We start from the raw sequence: 15347 nt of genomic DNA, 5'->3' as shown, positions 1-15347 counted from the left end.
GGAAGTTCATGAATAGAGCAGAACCTTGGCTGAGCAGCAGTCTGTGTCATCAATTAGTAAAATTTTCTGAAACCGATGTCTTCTCCTGTCACTTCCTAACATAAAAGTTCTTTGGCCCTATCTCCGAGCAGATTCAGAGCATCTGTTTGTAAAGACACTTTCCTGTTGTTCCTTCCATGGGGTCCCCCGTTTGTGGGACATCCCCCCTGGAGCAGGGTGTCCCCTCTGTGCTGCAGCCCCAGGGCTCGGGCAGAGCTCAGCCAATCAGAGCCCGCGGCGCTGATGACTCACCAGTTGCCAGGCAGACTCGCAGCTCCCCGCGTTCCCCACCTGGACCCACCTGCGCCCCCCCTCGGCCCCATGGCCCCGCGAGGGGAATTTGGGGAGGTGGGAGTGGGGCAGCGCCAAGGCCGGGCCCCCCCGCGCTGTCCTGGCGGGAGCGGCTGCAGTGGGGACCGAGTGCGGGCGGGAGCGGCCGAGAGCCCAGCGCTGCCCCAGCCCGACCTGCCCCAGCTCCATCCCTGCCCCTGCGCTGGGATGCTGTGGGTGTGGGGGGAAGAGGGAGCCGGCAGTGGGTGCTGGGCCTGGGGGCAGGAGGAGAAGGGAAGGAGAAGCAGGCTTGAGGAACAGAATGGTCAAACGATGGATGTGGCAGGAGAAGATGGCATTGTGGAGGAGAAGGAAGCATTGCAGGAGGAAGAGGAGTGTGAGGAAGAACAGAGACACAGGAGGAGGAGGAGGAGGAGGAGCAGAAAGAGGAAGCAGCAGAAGGTTCCACCCCTCCCTGTGTCTGCAGCCTCCCCCCAGCCCCAGGAGTGCTGCTCCCCCCACATGCAGCAGGTGACTGTGGAGGGGGATCCACAATTTTCACGGGGTGAATCTTGTTGTTTCTGAGCTTTCTTGGGCTAAATGTTGGTGCTTTGGTTTTATGTGGCAGCTGAATCTTCCTGTTTTGGAGGAGGTTTTTGCTGACTTGTGATGTTTGGGGAGTTTTTGATCTGTGTCTTGAAGTTTGTGGGATTTTTGGGCTGAATCTTGGTGTTTTGGAGGTTCTTACAGACACAAGATTCCCAATGACTTCCTGGGATGAACTTGGGCAAGGAGGAACCTCCAGTCCAAGGTGCTCTTCTCTTGTTTTTTCCCCAAACCAGGAGTTTTCATTTCCAGGCCGTGGCTGGATGGAGGAGGAGGAAAAGCCCCGGAGATGCTGCAGGAGGAGGAGCTGCAAACCCAGCCCAGGGAGCTGCGGGGAGGAAAGAGCCCCCCTGAGCCAGGAAGGCAGGCGGAGATCCAGGCAGAGCTCGGAGCTGGTGCAGAAGCCTCATGGCAGGGAGAAGCCCCACAAGTGCTTGGAATGTGGGAAGGGTTTCAGCTGGAGCTACCACCTGATCGAGCACCAGAGGATCCACACTGGGGAGAGGCCCTACGAGTGTGGGGAGTGTGGGAAGAGGTTTCGGACCAGATCCCATCTCCTCAGTCATGAGCGGATTCACACAGAGGAGAGGCCCTACCGCTGCCCCGACTGCGGGAAGGGCTTCAAGGACAACTCCAACCTCACCATGCACCGGCGCATCCACACCGGGGAGAGGCCCTATGAGTGTGGGAAGTGTGGGAAGGGTTTCAAAAACATGTCTGGCCTGATGGTGCACCAGGTGCTCCACACTGGGGAACGGCCCTATGAGTGCTTGGAATGTGGGAAGAGCTTTGGGCGGAGCTCACACCTGAGAAGACACCAGGGCATCCACACTGGGGAGAGGCCCTACGAGTGTCCCCAGTGTGGGAAGAGGTTTCATACCAGCTCCAATCTCCTCCTCCATGAGCGGAGTCACACAGAGGAGAGGCCCTACCGCTGCCCCGACTGCGGGAAGGGCTTCAAGCACAACTCCAACCTCACCGTGCACCAGCGCATCCACACCGGGGAGAGGCCCTACGAGTGTGGGAAGTGTGGGAAGAGCTTCTCCAGGAGCTCTCACTTGACCCAGCACCAACGGAGGCACCACTAAGGGAAGCCCTGTGAGTGCCCCGAGTGAGGGAAGAGCTTGGAGTGAGGGAAGAGCTTGGTGTGCTGCTGCAGCTCCATCCCCCATGGGAGGATCCGGGATGGATGATCCCCAGTGACCCCCGTTGGGCAGAGCCCTGGTGCCCCCATATGGGGAATAAAACAGAGAGTAAAGCAATGGAGCTGATAAAGGGGCCCGATATCTGAGGCCTGACTGAGCAGAAACTGTGGGAGACACAGACACAGTTTCAGTCTCCCTGGGCAAGAAGACTGACCAAGCAACATGGTGTGAGACTTTGTGATAAGATAAATGCTCCCAGGTTACTGGATGTCACCAAGAATGTGTAACCAATGGGAAATTGTTACCAAAAACAGAGCCCTCTATAAGCCCCATACAAGTCAATCCCTGTATAAACACCTGGTACACTCAATAAAATTGGCTTTGCTCTAAACTCGTATGTCCCCGTCTCTCCATGGTGGATAACCCTGTTGTGGGTGATCCCCGTTGGGTGGGGGAAGGTGCTGGAGGGATTTCTTTCCCTTCTCCTGGTGCTGCCGTGGTTTGGTTGGTAATAAATTCCCTCCCTGTGCCCAGGCCGGGTCTGTTGTCCCCGTGCCGGTGCTCGGGGCGGGATCTCTCCCGTTCCTTCTCTGCACTGCCGGGCCTCTCCTCAGCCAATGAGAGAACGCGGTGGAGAAGAGTCAGCCAATGAGAGCGAGCGGGGCTGATGACTCACCAGTTGCCGGGCAGACCCGCAGCAGGCAGTGTTCCCCACCTGGACCCGCCCTCCCTGCCCAGGGCCGGCCCCGCCGTGGGGTCCCCCCAAGTCCCTCCCCAGTGCCCCCATGAACTGGGCTGGGTTTAACTGGGAAGCTTTACTGGGAACACTGGGAGCAGGGGGCAGGGCCAGAGTGACAGCAGGGCTGGGGGGACACTCGACCCCCCCAAAATCAGCGTGGGGATAGAGCTGGGAAGGTCCTGGCTCGGCCCGAGGCCACGGGGAGCAGCTGCGGCCGCCGGCGTCTCAGGAGCTCTGTGGGCAGAGAAAGGGGGGTGACATCGGGCTGGCGGCCCCGGGGAGCACACACATTCCAGAGGAGGGGGGACACGACACACGGGACCCCCCAGACATTCTTGCGCAGGTAGAACCCGATCCCCAGTGCCAGGAAGACAGAGCCCAACTCGGGTGTCTCCAGTTCCTGTCAGCATCTTGCTGCGGCAGCATCCAGCAGCATCTCTGGGTGGTCCGCAGGGGTCAGGATCTCCCAAAAACTCTCACAGACACCCTGGCCCCTCCAAGCACCCTCCAGGTCACTCCCAGCCCACTTAGGATCCCCTGAAACCTCCCTCTTGATCCCTTCCTGACCTCCCCTGGACCCACCAAAGCCCCTCCTGTCACTCACAGGATCCCACAGCCTTCTTATAGTCACCCCCACTGTCCCAGGACCCCCAAATCCTCTCCCAGTCTCTTCCCAATGCCCACCAGGACCCTCAGAACCCCATCCCACCCTCCCCAGTATCCTTCAAACCCCTTCTTAGCCCTTCCAAACCCCCAACCTCATCTCCCAGTTGAAACCAGGCTCTCTCCAACTCCCTCCCAGTTGCTCCCAGCACATCCCAGTGGCTCTCGCAGCGCCCCCAGTTCCTCCCCCATACCCCAGTTCCGGCTCACAGGTTGTTCCAGGCTGATGTTGTTGGCACGTGAAGGTGAGCCCGGCCCGGGTTGGGGTTTCCAGCAGCACCAGGAGCTGGTGGGTCCAGTCCCCGTTGGGGACCACGTCGGTGGCCACCACAGAGAGCTCCTGCTGGCCCTGGAACCACCTCAGCTGGATGGGAGCAGGCGGCCGGGGCCGGGCCGGGAGCTCGAGGGCAGCAGAGAGATGGACACGCTGGGGGGCACTGGGAGAGAGTGGGTGTAATAAATACAAAGGTCATTGTTCATCAAAATGAGTGTTAAAGGAGACAAGAATTTGAACTGAGTAGGGAATGCAACTAGCATAGAAGACTGTATATCTAATTATATACAAGTTTCGTTTTAGGCCAAGGACAATCTGCAAGGAAGATGAGGAGCCTTCATTCCTGCGACCTCCAAAGGCAGAAAAAAAGACCCCCAGCGACCAATTGCACCTGTGCAGAGTGCATCGAGAGAAAATACGTCAACTGGGACGTATAAAACCAAAAAGGTCAAAGGGGGAAGGTGCTCCGTGGCAGAGCAGAGGCTCCCCGGCTGCCCCGCGCTGTTCTTTTGCTTAATACCGCTTGCTTACTAAATTCTTGTTAATTGATTTATCTATAATTAGCCTCCCCAGTTGAATTTGTCCGTAACAAATTTGGTGCCGTGACTCGGATAAGGGCGACCGGGTGGGAATTCCTAATCAGGGAGGCGCCCCGCTGCCTCTGCAGCGGCCCTGGTGCAGGCTTTTCCTTCCCAGACCTTTACCGACGAACCCAAATTCGGTATTGAGCACAAGGGATCCCGGTAACCCCGTAATCTTTGTGCATGAAGCCGGGCGAAGACGCAGGACAGCATGAGTATAAAAGTGGGGATCCGCTGGGTTGGGCTGGGATCCCAGGACATAACGCGTGAGACGTCCTTGTAGGACGAGGCACGGGCAGAGCTCTGAGTAGTGCGGTTTGCAGAGCCCGTGAGGGGCTGGGCACCAACAGGGGCCGCGAGTGTGTGTGTGCCTGAAGGTGTCCTGGAAGATGGGACAGAGGAAAAGCAAGCCCTCTGCTTCCATGGGGACGGGGACCCGGTAACGCTTCCCCAGATCCCCCCTGACAGTCCGTTAGGTCTAATGATAAAATCTGGGGATGAATATCCTTCAAGGAAAGGGAAGGATAGGGCAAAAATGATACATTACTGTATAAAAGAATGGGGAGGAAAACACATCTGCAGTGGTAATTTATCTTGGCCAGTGTTTGGAAACTTCAAGGACTGGATTTGCCAGGCATTAAACATTTATGTAAACTCTAGAGAACCTTTTGATATGGAAGAGAGCAAGTATGCTGCTCTCTGGATAGTGGGGGAAACAGGAGCAAAACCTTTTGCCTTAAGCACCCAGGGAGGGAAAAAGAAAAATAAAAAGCCTGAGGAAGTTCCAACTGCACCCCCTCTACCATACATACCTCCTCCTCCTCCACCCCCACCAGCACCACCCGCAGTCTACCCCGATTTAGATCAAGGGGGAGATTTTGAGAACCAAGAGGTAGAAATCCCAGAGCCGGTCCCTGAGGAAAATCGCTGTGTTACTCACAGTCTAACAAGGGGGGAAAGAGAAAGGGAAGGGCAAGCTCTATATCCATGAAGGGAAGTAGCTTTGGGAATGATCCCTAACCCCAGTGCTGGTCAGCAGGGACAACCAACTCAAATTCTGGGAATAGGTTATGTGGAGGTACCTCTCAGGAGATGTGAGGGAGTTCAAGAAAGAAATGGGAGCATATGGGCCAAATCTTAAAGGAATTTTCTGACCCTATAGCCTGGGACTTCCCATGTGAACAAATTCAGAATCCAGCTGAGGTGGCAAGGTACCTGAAAGATAAATGCCATGATAAGTCTAAGGAGAAAAAGATCATTGCAGCGAGCTGGGCCCTGGCATGTGCTTATCACGCCCTGCTAAACACTGTAGGGCAGCAGACAGAGGAAGGGGGGCAGGGAGATAAATCAGCAGCTATCCCAGTCACTCAGGCTGCAGCCAACAGCCCCGGCTCGAAGCCAGCAGCTAAACCAGACAGTGAGCCTGAGCCAGCAGCTAAACCAGACTGTGAGCCTAAGCCAGCAGCTAAACCAGACTGTGAGCCTCAACCAGTGGCTGTTGCTATGAGCACAATGGGCCAGTGATACCTCAGGCCATCAGGACAGAGATGCCACCTACAAGTGGGCACGAGACCGAGGGGTGGATCTAACCATGGACAGTATTTCTCAGGTGATCCATGACTGTGAGACCTGTGCTGCCATCAAACAGGCCAAGAGAGTGAAGTCCCTCTGGTATGGTGGGAGGTGGTCCAAGTACAAGTATGGGGAGGCCTGGCAGATTGACCACATCACACTGCCCCAGACACGCCAAGGCAAGCGCTACGTGCTCACCATGGTGGAAGCCACCACTGTATGGTTGGAAAGCTACCCTGTGTCTCATGCTACAGCCCATAACACCATCCTGGGCCTTGAAAAGCAGGTCCTTTGGAGGCATGGTACCCCTGAGAGGATTGAGTCAGACCATGGGACTCATTTCAAGAACAGCCTTATCAACACCTGGGCTAGGGAACATGGCATTGAGTGGGTGCACCACATCCCAAACCATGCACCAGCTGCAGGCAGAGTGGAGAGGCACAATGGACTGTTAAAAACCACCTTAAAAGCATTGGGTGGGGGATCTTTCAAAAATTGGGAGCAACATTTAGCAAAGGCCACCTGGTTAGTTAACAGCCAAGGTTCCACCAATCTAGCAGGTCCTGCCCAGTCTGAGCCCCTGAATATAGTAGATTGAGATAAAGTCCCTGTGGCACATGCCAGAGGTTTGTTAGGAAATCAGTGTGGATCAATTCTGTCTTGAGTACAGACAAACCCATTTGTGGGATTGTCTTTGCTCAGGGACCAGGTTGTACATGGTGGATAATGAAGAGAGATGGAGCAACACGATGTGTACCTTAGGGGGATCTGATTGTGGGGTGAGACTCATGTGCAAATATCACTGTTTGCTGGATGTTGCTGCCAGTGTCTGTACATGAAACCACACAGACATGAGACAGAAAGAAATGTGTAAGTGTCAAAGGTTTGAGCAAGTGAAAGACAGAGGTTTTAACTTGATGAAGTTTTTACATGATGTTGAAGATACAGAGATAAGGGGTGGAATGTCCAAGGGTGATGTTATGGTGTTTGTATCTCCAATCGTGTGCTCTGTTTATGTTTGATATTCTGTTCTGTGCTCTCAGAACTGACTCAGAAAGTGAAGGTTTGTTTTGCCTTGTTATCAGCCGGCTCACCTCCCCCCATGCTCTGCTGTCTAGAAGAGGCCAGTGCTGGCTGGCTTTTGCTTTGCTTGCTGGCTTTTGCTTGCTTTGCTTTGCTTTTTTTGCTTGCTTTTGCTTTTGCCTTTACTTTTTAAATTAGTTTAGCTAAGCAGTCCAGTTCTTTCCCTGGACTGTTTCTTTTGCATTTCTGTTTCCCGAATACCATCCAACCTGCTCTGGACTGGGACCTGGGAACCCCGAGGAGCACCGGGAGCCTGTGCTCTGTGATCTGCAGCAGCCATCCCCAGTGCCCAGAGCAATCCCCAGCGCCCAGACCTGGGCGACCACCCCCAGGAGAGACTTTCTGGATTTGTCATCTCTGCAGAATGGTGAAAGAGTTTTGTTGTCATCTGGTGTTGTTCATTTTTTTAGTGCTGGGAAGGGTTTTGTTTGTTAAATAAACAGGTTCTTTTCCACTTCTCTCAGAGAAAATTCTTCCCGAATCAGGTGGGTGGGGAGGGGCCGTGGGGGTTTGTTTTCTGGTGGCTCCTTCCAGAGATTTTTCTCCCAAATTTGCCCTAAACTAGGACAAATATTTTGCTGCCCATTTCGTGGCTGGAGAGAGTGAAAAAAAAAACCAACCTGTTCTAATCATATTTTGGTTCCAACTACTTTGTGTTAGTATGGAGCAGTTACTGCCTATGTTGTTTGAATTCATAGTGTCTTTTTAGAGTGGAGGCCTGTATGTGTTTCTGGTCCCTAGGGTTTTTTAGAGATCTTAATCCCTCTCTGGTCCCTAGGTTTATTTTCTTATTCAGGAATAGCTCTGGTATTGTCCCTAATACGTAGTTTTTGCAGTAGAAGGGCACTGACCAGAATATCCATCGGGTTGGGCTTGGGTGTAATGGCTTTCAGGGATTTATAAAGGTGCTGAAGTCTGTTCCAGGAATGCATGGCTCATGGTCATGGTTGTGCAGCCAGTTTGTTAGAGGGGAAGCAGGGGATGAGGCTTTTCAGCCGTTGCTTTCCTTCTTCTCCTCTGAATCTCTAAGCTCCCTATTAGAGAATGTTCCGTTTCCCCTGATTGGTAAAGAGACCATCTTCCTGATGTTTAATCTGGTAATTTTCTCTATACAGTCTGCAGTCTCTCTAGAATGAGATTTCTAGAGGGGCTGAAGAGACCCAGGAGTAGACCCAGGTGTGAGAAATCCTGAGTGGTGTGGGAAATGGGGGGGACGGGAATTGGCACATAGACCGTTTTCCCACATTCAAATAGATTTTACTGATTTGCCTAAAGTAGGAAGGTGTAAACACTTATTGGTGATAATAGATCACTTGACTCACTTTGTAGAGGCATTCCCTACCTCCAGGGCAACTACACAAACAGTACTAAAAATACTATTAGAAGAGATAATCCCCCGCTACAGACTAACAGAAGTAATAGACTCAGACAGAGGGCCACTCTTTGCCTCCAAAATAAATTAAAGAAGTAGTTACAGCTCTAGGAACAAAGTGGCAATATCATACTCCCTGACATCCACAAAGCTCAGGTAAAGTGGAAAGGGTAAATGGGAAAATTAAGAAACAACTAACTAAATTGATGTATAAAACAGAATCATCTTGGGTAAAAATGTTTGCCTTTAGCTTTGTTAAATATAAGAACTCAGCCCAGAACTGATATTGGAATTTCTCCATTTGAAATGCTTTATGGGATGCCTTATGACATGGATTCTCCTATAGATCACCCTGAAATAAGTAATCAACAAATTAGCCAATCTGTCATGCAACTTGTGAAGGCTCGGGAAGGGCTTAGAAGAACCGAGTTACTAGTGTAACAACCTCATTTAGACCTAGCAATCCATAATATAAATCCAGGTGATAAGGTGTTAATAAGAAACCTAGAAAGAAACCTCACTAACCCCAAACTGGGAAGCCCCCTGTGTTGTTTTACTCACTACAGAAACTGCAGTCAGAACCGCCGAGAAGGGGTGGACCCATGCGAGCCGAATAAAGGGAGCGATTCCTGCTGCTGCCCAAGAGCCCTGGAGAATAGCCAGCCAGCCCGGGGACCTTAAGGTCACATTTAAATGGACTGAATGGACTCAGTAAGAATTGTACGAACCAGCTGGTAGAGTGAGATATTGGACTATGGATATCCCATAACTAATGATTTTAGAGTATATTGTACAAATAAGGATTGTGATTGTTACCCTTTTGTATGCTATATTTGTAAAATTTGTAGGAACGGTGGTGGGTCCATAGTTACAGAGGCACTCCTCCTAGGGGTATTTGTAAAGGTGTTATCAGTTAGAAAGAGAACTGACAGAGTCAGTCCTAAGGATTGAAGAAGAGAACGGGACCCTACCAAGGGAATCCAAGAGTGGTGGGAGGTTGTCCTGGGTTGTAAGATAAGCTTGTATTCCATTTGCAATCTGTTGAAGGAAAAACCGGTTAGACAGGTTTTTGTTATCTCTCTCAGAGACAATGGTTTTGCCCTGTAGAGGCAATGGTTTGTTTATACACCATTGACTGATTCAATGAAGGGCTGGTAAATGTAACACCGTGAGGGGTCCCACCCATAGGGGGGAAGCCAAGCACTCTATTGTTGTTTAAAGGGGTAGCTTTTTGGGGAGAGGAGGCAGCTCTCTGGGCGGGACTCCGAGAGAAGCAGCTCTCTCTTCTCTCTTCGCGGGATTCCCAGAGAAGCAGCTCTCTCTCGCTCTCTCTTCGGCGGCACTCGCAGTGAAGCAGCCCGCGCGCGCTGAGCCGACGGCGGCGGAGCTCAGAGGCAACCCCGGCGCAGAGGAAGACCGGCCCCACTGCCACCAGATCTTCAGAGGAAAACTATACCCTTCTAAAGATCACCACTGCAGCTGCAACTCATCAACTATTGCAAGGGAAGCAATTGTCCCAGCAGAACTGATACTGGCATCCCTCAGGTTCTGGACTTTTTCTTCCACTGGTTTTGTTTGTACCGATTGCATTTGCCTTTCTTTAAATTGTTGTCTAGTTTTCTCCTAGTAAAGAATTGTTACTCCCACTCCCATATCTTTACCTGAGAGCCTTTTAATTTAAAGATCCTGGTAATTCAGAGGGAGGGGGGTTTGCCGTTCTCCATTGCACAGGAGGCTTTGCCCTCTTTTACAGACTCCTGTCTTGTCAAACCAAGACAGAGGTGTTTACTAAGGGGGCCAGGCCTGAAAATTGTTGTTTCCACTCCAATGAACCAATTCCCTTAATTGTTCAAATTATCAAAGGGAATTGCCGGAAAACTTTACCTGGGATTCAGTGTGACTCACCACAAGTGAAGGATAAAAGCTGGGAATCATTCAAAAAGAGGCAACAAAAACAGAGTTTGGGTCCTCCTGAAGAATATCCTTGCTCCGAGAAGATGGTGCGCCTCACAGCCCAGAGCAACCGAGTCGGCGAGCGAGGCAGAGGGATGAGAAGCGGTGGAGGAAAGAGCCCTCAAATGGGACAATTCAAAGTATTTCAAGAACTGCCTCAAGGATACTGATCTCCCAAGGGTAAAGGTGAGCCCAGCAATAACATGTCAAAACAAACACTGGGAATGGGGAGATAATGATAATCAAACCCTGGGGCGGTTTGGACTCCACCCTTGCTGGCAAATCCTGTGCATATTAGTTATATGTTGTACCTGGCCTGTACAAGGGGACTATGCACACCAGCCATTTAATTGGACTCTAACCAAAACAGACCAAGGGAAAGTTGTTAAGCATAATGCCACCACTGTAGCTCCCATTTTTTTTGTTACAAACAAAGACTTGGTAAACTCTATGTGGGGATGGAGTAAACCTGAACTCCAGGCTACCTATTGGTGTCCTAGTTCCAATCCTGGGAGGGGATATTGTCATTATCCTGGGGAATATCTGTGTGGGTATTGGGGCTGTGAAACCATAGCAACCGCCTTGGCTGTCACCCATCCAGATAAATTTTTAAAGACCTCATGGTACCCTGAGGGGTGCAAAACTCCGGGGTATGGCACCCAAGGAGAAATTCTGTATAAGGGGGATTGCAGGTCCCATAGTATTGTTGTTACTAAGTTTAACTTTCAGACCTTACATTTTTAATAAAATCATAGACATTGTAAAAGGAAGACTGGAGGCAGCTCATCTAACATGTATTAGAGATAGGTAGGAAACATTGCCCAGGGACTTAGAAATAGATGAAACCCTGGTCTTAAGCTACCAAGAGTTAAAGTGTTTTAATGAACAAATTGGTAAAGAGAAAAAGGGGGTGTTGTAATAAATAAAAAGGTCTTTGTTAATCAAAATGAGCGTTAAAATAGTTAAGAATTTGAACTGAGTAGGGAATGCGAGTAGCATAGAAAACTGTGTAACTAATTATATACAAGTTTAGTTTTAGGCCAAGGACAATCTGCAAGTAAGATGAGGAGCCTTCATTCCTATGACCACCAAGGGCAGAACAAAAGACCCCCCCAGGAACCAATTGCACCGGCGCAGAGTGCATCGAGAGAAAATACGTCAACCGAAAAAGAAAGGGATTATAAAACCAAAAAGGTCAAAGGGGGAAGGTGCTCTGTGGCAGAGCAGAGGCTCCCCGGCCACCCAGCACTGTTCTTTTGCTTAATACCGCTTTCTTAATAAATTCTTGTTGATTTATCTATAATTAGCCTCCCCAATTGAATTTGTCTATAACCCCTGGCCCAGCAGCAGGGGACAGGGGGCACGGCCTGTCCCCCTGGCCCAGCAGCAGGGGACAGGGGGCACGGCCTGTCCCCCTGGCCCAGCAGCAGCCCCGTGCCCTGCCCAAGGTGCTCCCAGCAGGGGCTGGGCCCCAGAGGCAGGGGCAGACCCCAGTCCCGGGGCAGCGTTTCTGCCCCGTCCCCTGTCCAGCCCAGCCTGCCCCGTGTGCGCAGTGACCGCTGGCACGGGCTGCCCTGGACACTGTGACCTGCTGGGGACACTGAGAGCTGCCCCGCTGTGACACTGCCCTTGGGATTGCACAGGCACCAAACAAACCCCAGCCAGCACCGCCCCTTGTCATGTCCCAGGCACCGGAGAGCATCAGAGCCAGCCCCGCTCCTGGTGATGTCCCAGGTACCAGGGCACATCCCAGACCTGTTCCTGATGATGTCCCAGGCACCAGGGCACATCCCAGCCCTGCTCCTGGTGATGTCCCAAGCACCAGGGCACATCCCAGACCTGTTCCTGATGATGTCCCAGGCACCAGGGCACATCCCAGCCCTGTTCCTGGTGATGTCCCAGGCCCTACGAGTGTCCCAGGTGTGGGAAGAGCTCATCACACAGCTCAGCCTTGACCCAAAACCAGCAGAGGCACCACGAAGGGCAGCCCTGCAAGTGCCCCTGTGTGGGAAGAGCTCTGTGCCCTACTCCAGCTCCATCCCCCACGGGAGGATCCGTGCTGGATGATCCCCAGTGAGCCCCGGTGGGCAGAGCCCTGGTGACCCGTGGTGCTGCTGATCCATGTTGGGAAGACACCTGGCTGGGGGGCTCCACATCCTCCTGGCTCCCCGTGGCCTGGATTTTCTTTTCATTTCTCTTTGCCCTTTCAAAACTCTTAAAAGCAGGTAAAAATAAAGATGTTGAGCTAAGACAAGGATGGGGACATGGAGGGGGGGGTCTTGCAGGGGATGTGGGGGATGCTGGGTTTGAGGGAATTGAGGGTTCCTGGGAGGGACCTGGGGGTTGCTCAGGGCTTTGGGCACCCCAGGCTGAGCGGCTCCAGTTGCCCTGGGAGACCCTGGTGGAGGTTCTGGGCAGCTGGTCAAGCACCCCCTGCCCTGGAACTGTCCCCATGTGTCCCATCCCAACGCCTCGTTCCCTGCAGCGGCTGCCCCATTCCTTACTCTCCTTCCATACTCCCCTGGCCCTGCCTGTTCCCGTGTCCCCCCTGTCCCGTTCCCATCCTGCTCCCATCCCAATCCGGACCCCATTCTTGATCCCTGCACCGTATTCCCTGTCCCTGTCCCCATTCCCAGTCCTATGCCCTGTCCCCATTCCTGGTCCCTGTCCCCATTCCCTGTCTCTGTCACCACTCCCAGTCCCTGTCTCCATTCCCATTCCCATTCCCTGTCCCCATTCCCATTCCCATTCCCTGTCCCCATTCCTGGTCCCTGTCCCCATTCCCTGTCTCCATTCCCATTCCTATTCCCATTCCCTGTCCCCATTCCCATTCCCTGTCCCCATTCCTGGTCCCTGTCCCCATTCCCTGTCTCTGTCACCACTCCCAGTCCCTGTCTCCATTCCCATTCCCATTCCCTGTCCCCATTCCCATTCCCTGTCCCCATTCCCATTCCCTGTCCCCATTCCTGGTCCCTGTCCCCATTCCCTGTCTCCATTCCCATTCCTATTCCCATTCCCTGTCCCCATTCCTGGTCCCTGTCCCCATTCCCTGTCTCTGTCACCACTCCCAGTCCGTGTCTCCATTCCCATTCCCCATTCCCTGTCCCTGTTCCCATTCCCTGTCCACATTCACATGAGACATTAATTTTGAAGAATTAAGAATTTTAGGAAAGTTAAGATGATAGTTAAATTGGATGTTGCTGACTTAGCAGAAGTAGATAAATCGGCTTTGTTCATAGTTAACAGTAGCTGGATCTTAGATAAGATATCCAGGATCTATTAACTCATTGCTTGCCAGCTTTATGTTTGGATAGCTGTGCTTATCATGAGAAACAGGATGTGATCAACAGATTTCAGGGACACAAAAACAGTTGCAGACTTCCCATTCTTTAGGAATCCATTAAGCATGGGAAAACAGCAAGGATTCATTTGTCACGTGTGCATGGGAAAGGCAGAAAGGTCAGAACAAGGAAGACTTATTTTACTTCTTCATTTTGGAGACCCCTCCCCAAAATGGACCCCCGACTCATTTCAGGGAACAGAACTACACATGCTTAATTGCCTTTTTGCCAATTAGCATATGAAGTGGAGCAGGGGAAGTGACAGGGATATGAATATGCATTCATATTTTGTGTATTCGAAACTTCTGTAAATAAAAAAGCTTTGTAATACCTGTGATTTTTCAGTGTGCATTAGGGAATTATCCCACGTAATGCCCGGCTCTCTCAATAAAAATACACTTTCTGACTTTAAACTCTTAGAGAGTTTTTGTCTGTCTCAGTTGGAGATCGATATTAGATCGATATTCATATTTTAGTAAATCATTGTCTTAAAGAAGTCCTAGTATGTGAATTAACATGTCTTTTCTTAATATTCAAGTAATTATTCTTGCATTGCTTCAAGATAAACTGGTATGATTCAAAGAATATCCACTGAGGTACACATAGAACATGGATTTATCATAAGCAAATTGCAATTGCAAAGTTTTTTCACTGAATTCTGCCACTTGTCATAATTTTAAAAGTTAAAATTCAGCTTTTATTAAAGTCAATGACAAAATTTCTAACTTCTAACAAAGGGAAAAAAGTATATGGTTTGCACTAGATAAAATATAAATACAGAAAATGTCTCCCAACTGAGTTCCTTGCCCTGATCAAAACATCTCCCAAACAAGTTCTTCACCCTGAACCTGGCTGGTAAAGAAAAATATTATCAGTAAACCTGGATGAAACTCTGCATAAGTTAATATTATTCAAAATCCATGTTCTGTTCCTATTATTATTTCTTATACAAAGAAAAAATGGGAAAGGGGTTGGATTGAGGGTACGCCCTCCTCCCCTCTGAGTCTGTTCTCATGTTTTACAATAAATCCTACAACAGAGCAATACAGCTGCCTAAAATATGGACACTGGAAACCACAGACAGCATTACAAATGATCACCTGCCTCATGGACAGTTCATATAAGGACTTGATTTGTTTACAAATTATTTCTCATGTTTACAAACAGTTTTTCTGTTTACAGACTGTTTTCTGGGAGTTCAGTTTTTCTCCAATGGATCAATTACTTAAAGGTTGTTTTTTAAAATTGGGTTTTTCTCTAAGGGCTAAATGGGCTCAGGGTTAAATAGCTTTCTGCTCTTAGAGATAAGTTCAATTTGTAACCAAGAAGCATTATGCCTGTGGCCTGAGTTCTCCCCTAACAGTTCCTGGAGGGGAATGCTGCAGCTCCAGTGCAAATTAGATGCACGCTGTCCTCTGTCACCATGTTTGCAAAGGGCCCTTGCAGATGGGTGTCAGAGAACAATACACAGAATTTTATAAAGAAAAGAAGGGTGAGGTGTTCCCATGATTGTCAGGGGTCTTGACCAATCAAATATCTCCCAAAACTGCAGGCACCTCACGGGCCAGAACCTGAAGGGGCGTGGAGCTCAAACCAATGAGAGCTTCCAGGCCTGGTCTTTCAAATGCCCTGTGTAAGGGGGGGCTTGGGAAATAAAATCTCTCTGTTGCCCCATGAACTCGGGAGGAGCAGTCTTTGTCTCCTGTGCC

The 15347-nt window shown here is 50.6% G+C and overlaps 1 protein-coding gene across 1 annotated transcript in view; it reads left to right on the top strand.

The window, feature by feature from the left end:
- Positions 1 to 642: 642 nt before the first annotated feature.
- LOC144247626 (uncharacterized) overlaps positions 643 to 15347 on the top strand; it is a 552118-nt gene continuing 537413 nt past the window's right edge. The window contains 2 exon segments of the mRNA XM_077788934.1: positions 643 to 684; positions 1365 to 1630. Coding sequence (XP_077645060.1) covers positions 643 to 684; positions 1365 to 1630 — 308 coding nt within the window.

This window comes from Lonchura striata, chromosome 29, assembly GCF_046129695.1.
Source record: "Lonchura striata isolate bLonStr1 chromosome 29, bLonStr1.mat, whole genome shotgun sequence".
Taxonomy (NCBI): Eukaryota; Metazoa; Chordata; class Aves; order Passeriformes; family Estrildidae; genus Lonchura; species Lonchura striata.
The sequence above is the reverse complement of the archived record's forward strand: the minus strand, read 5'-3'. Positions and strand labels throughout refer to the sequence as shown.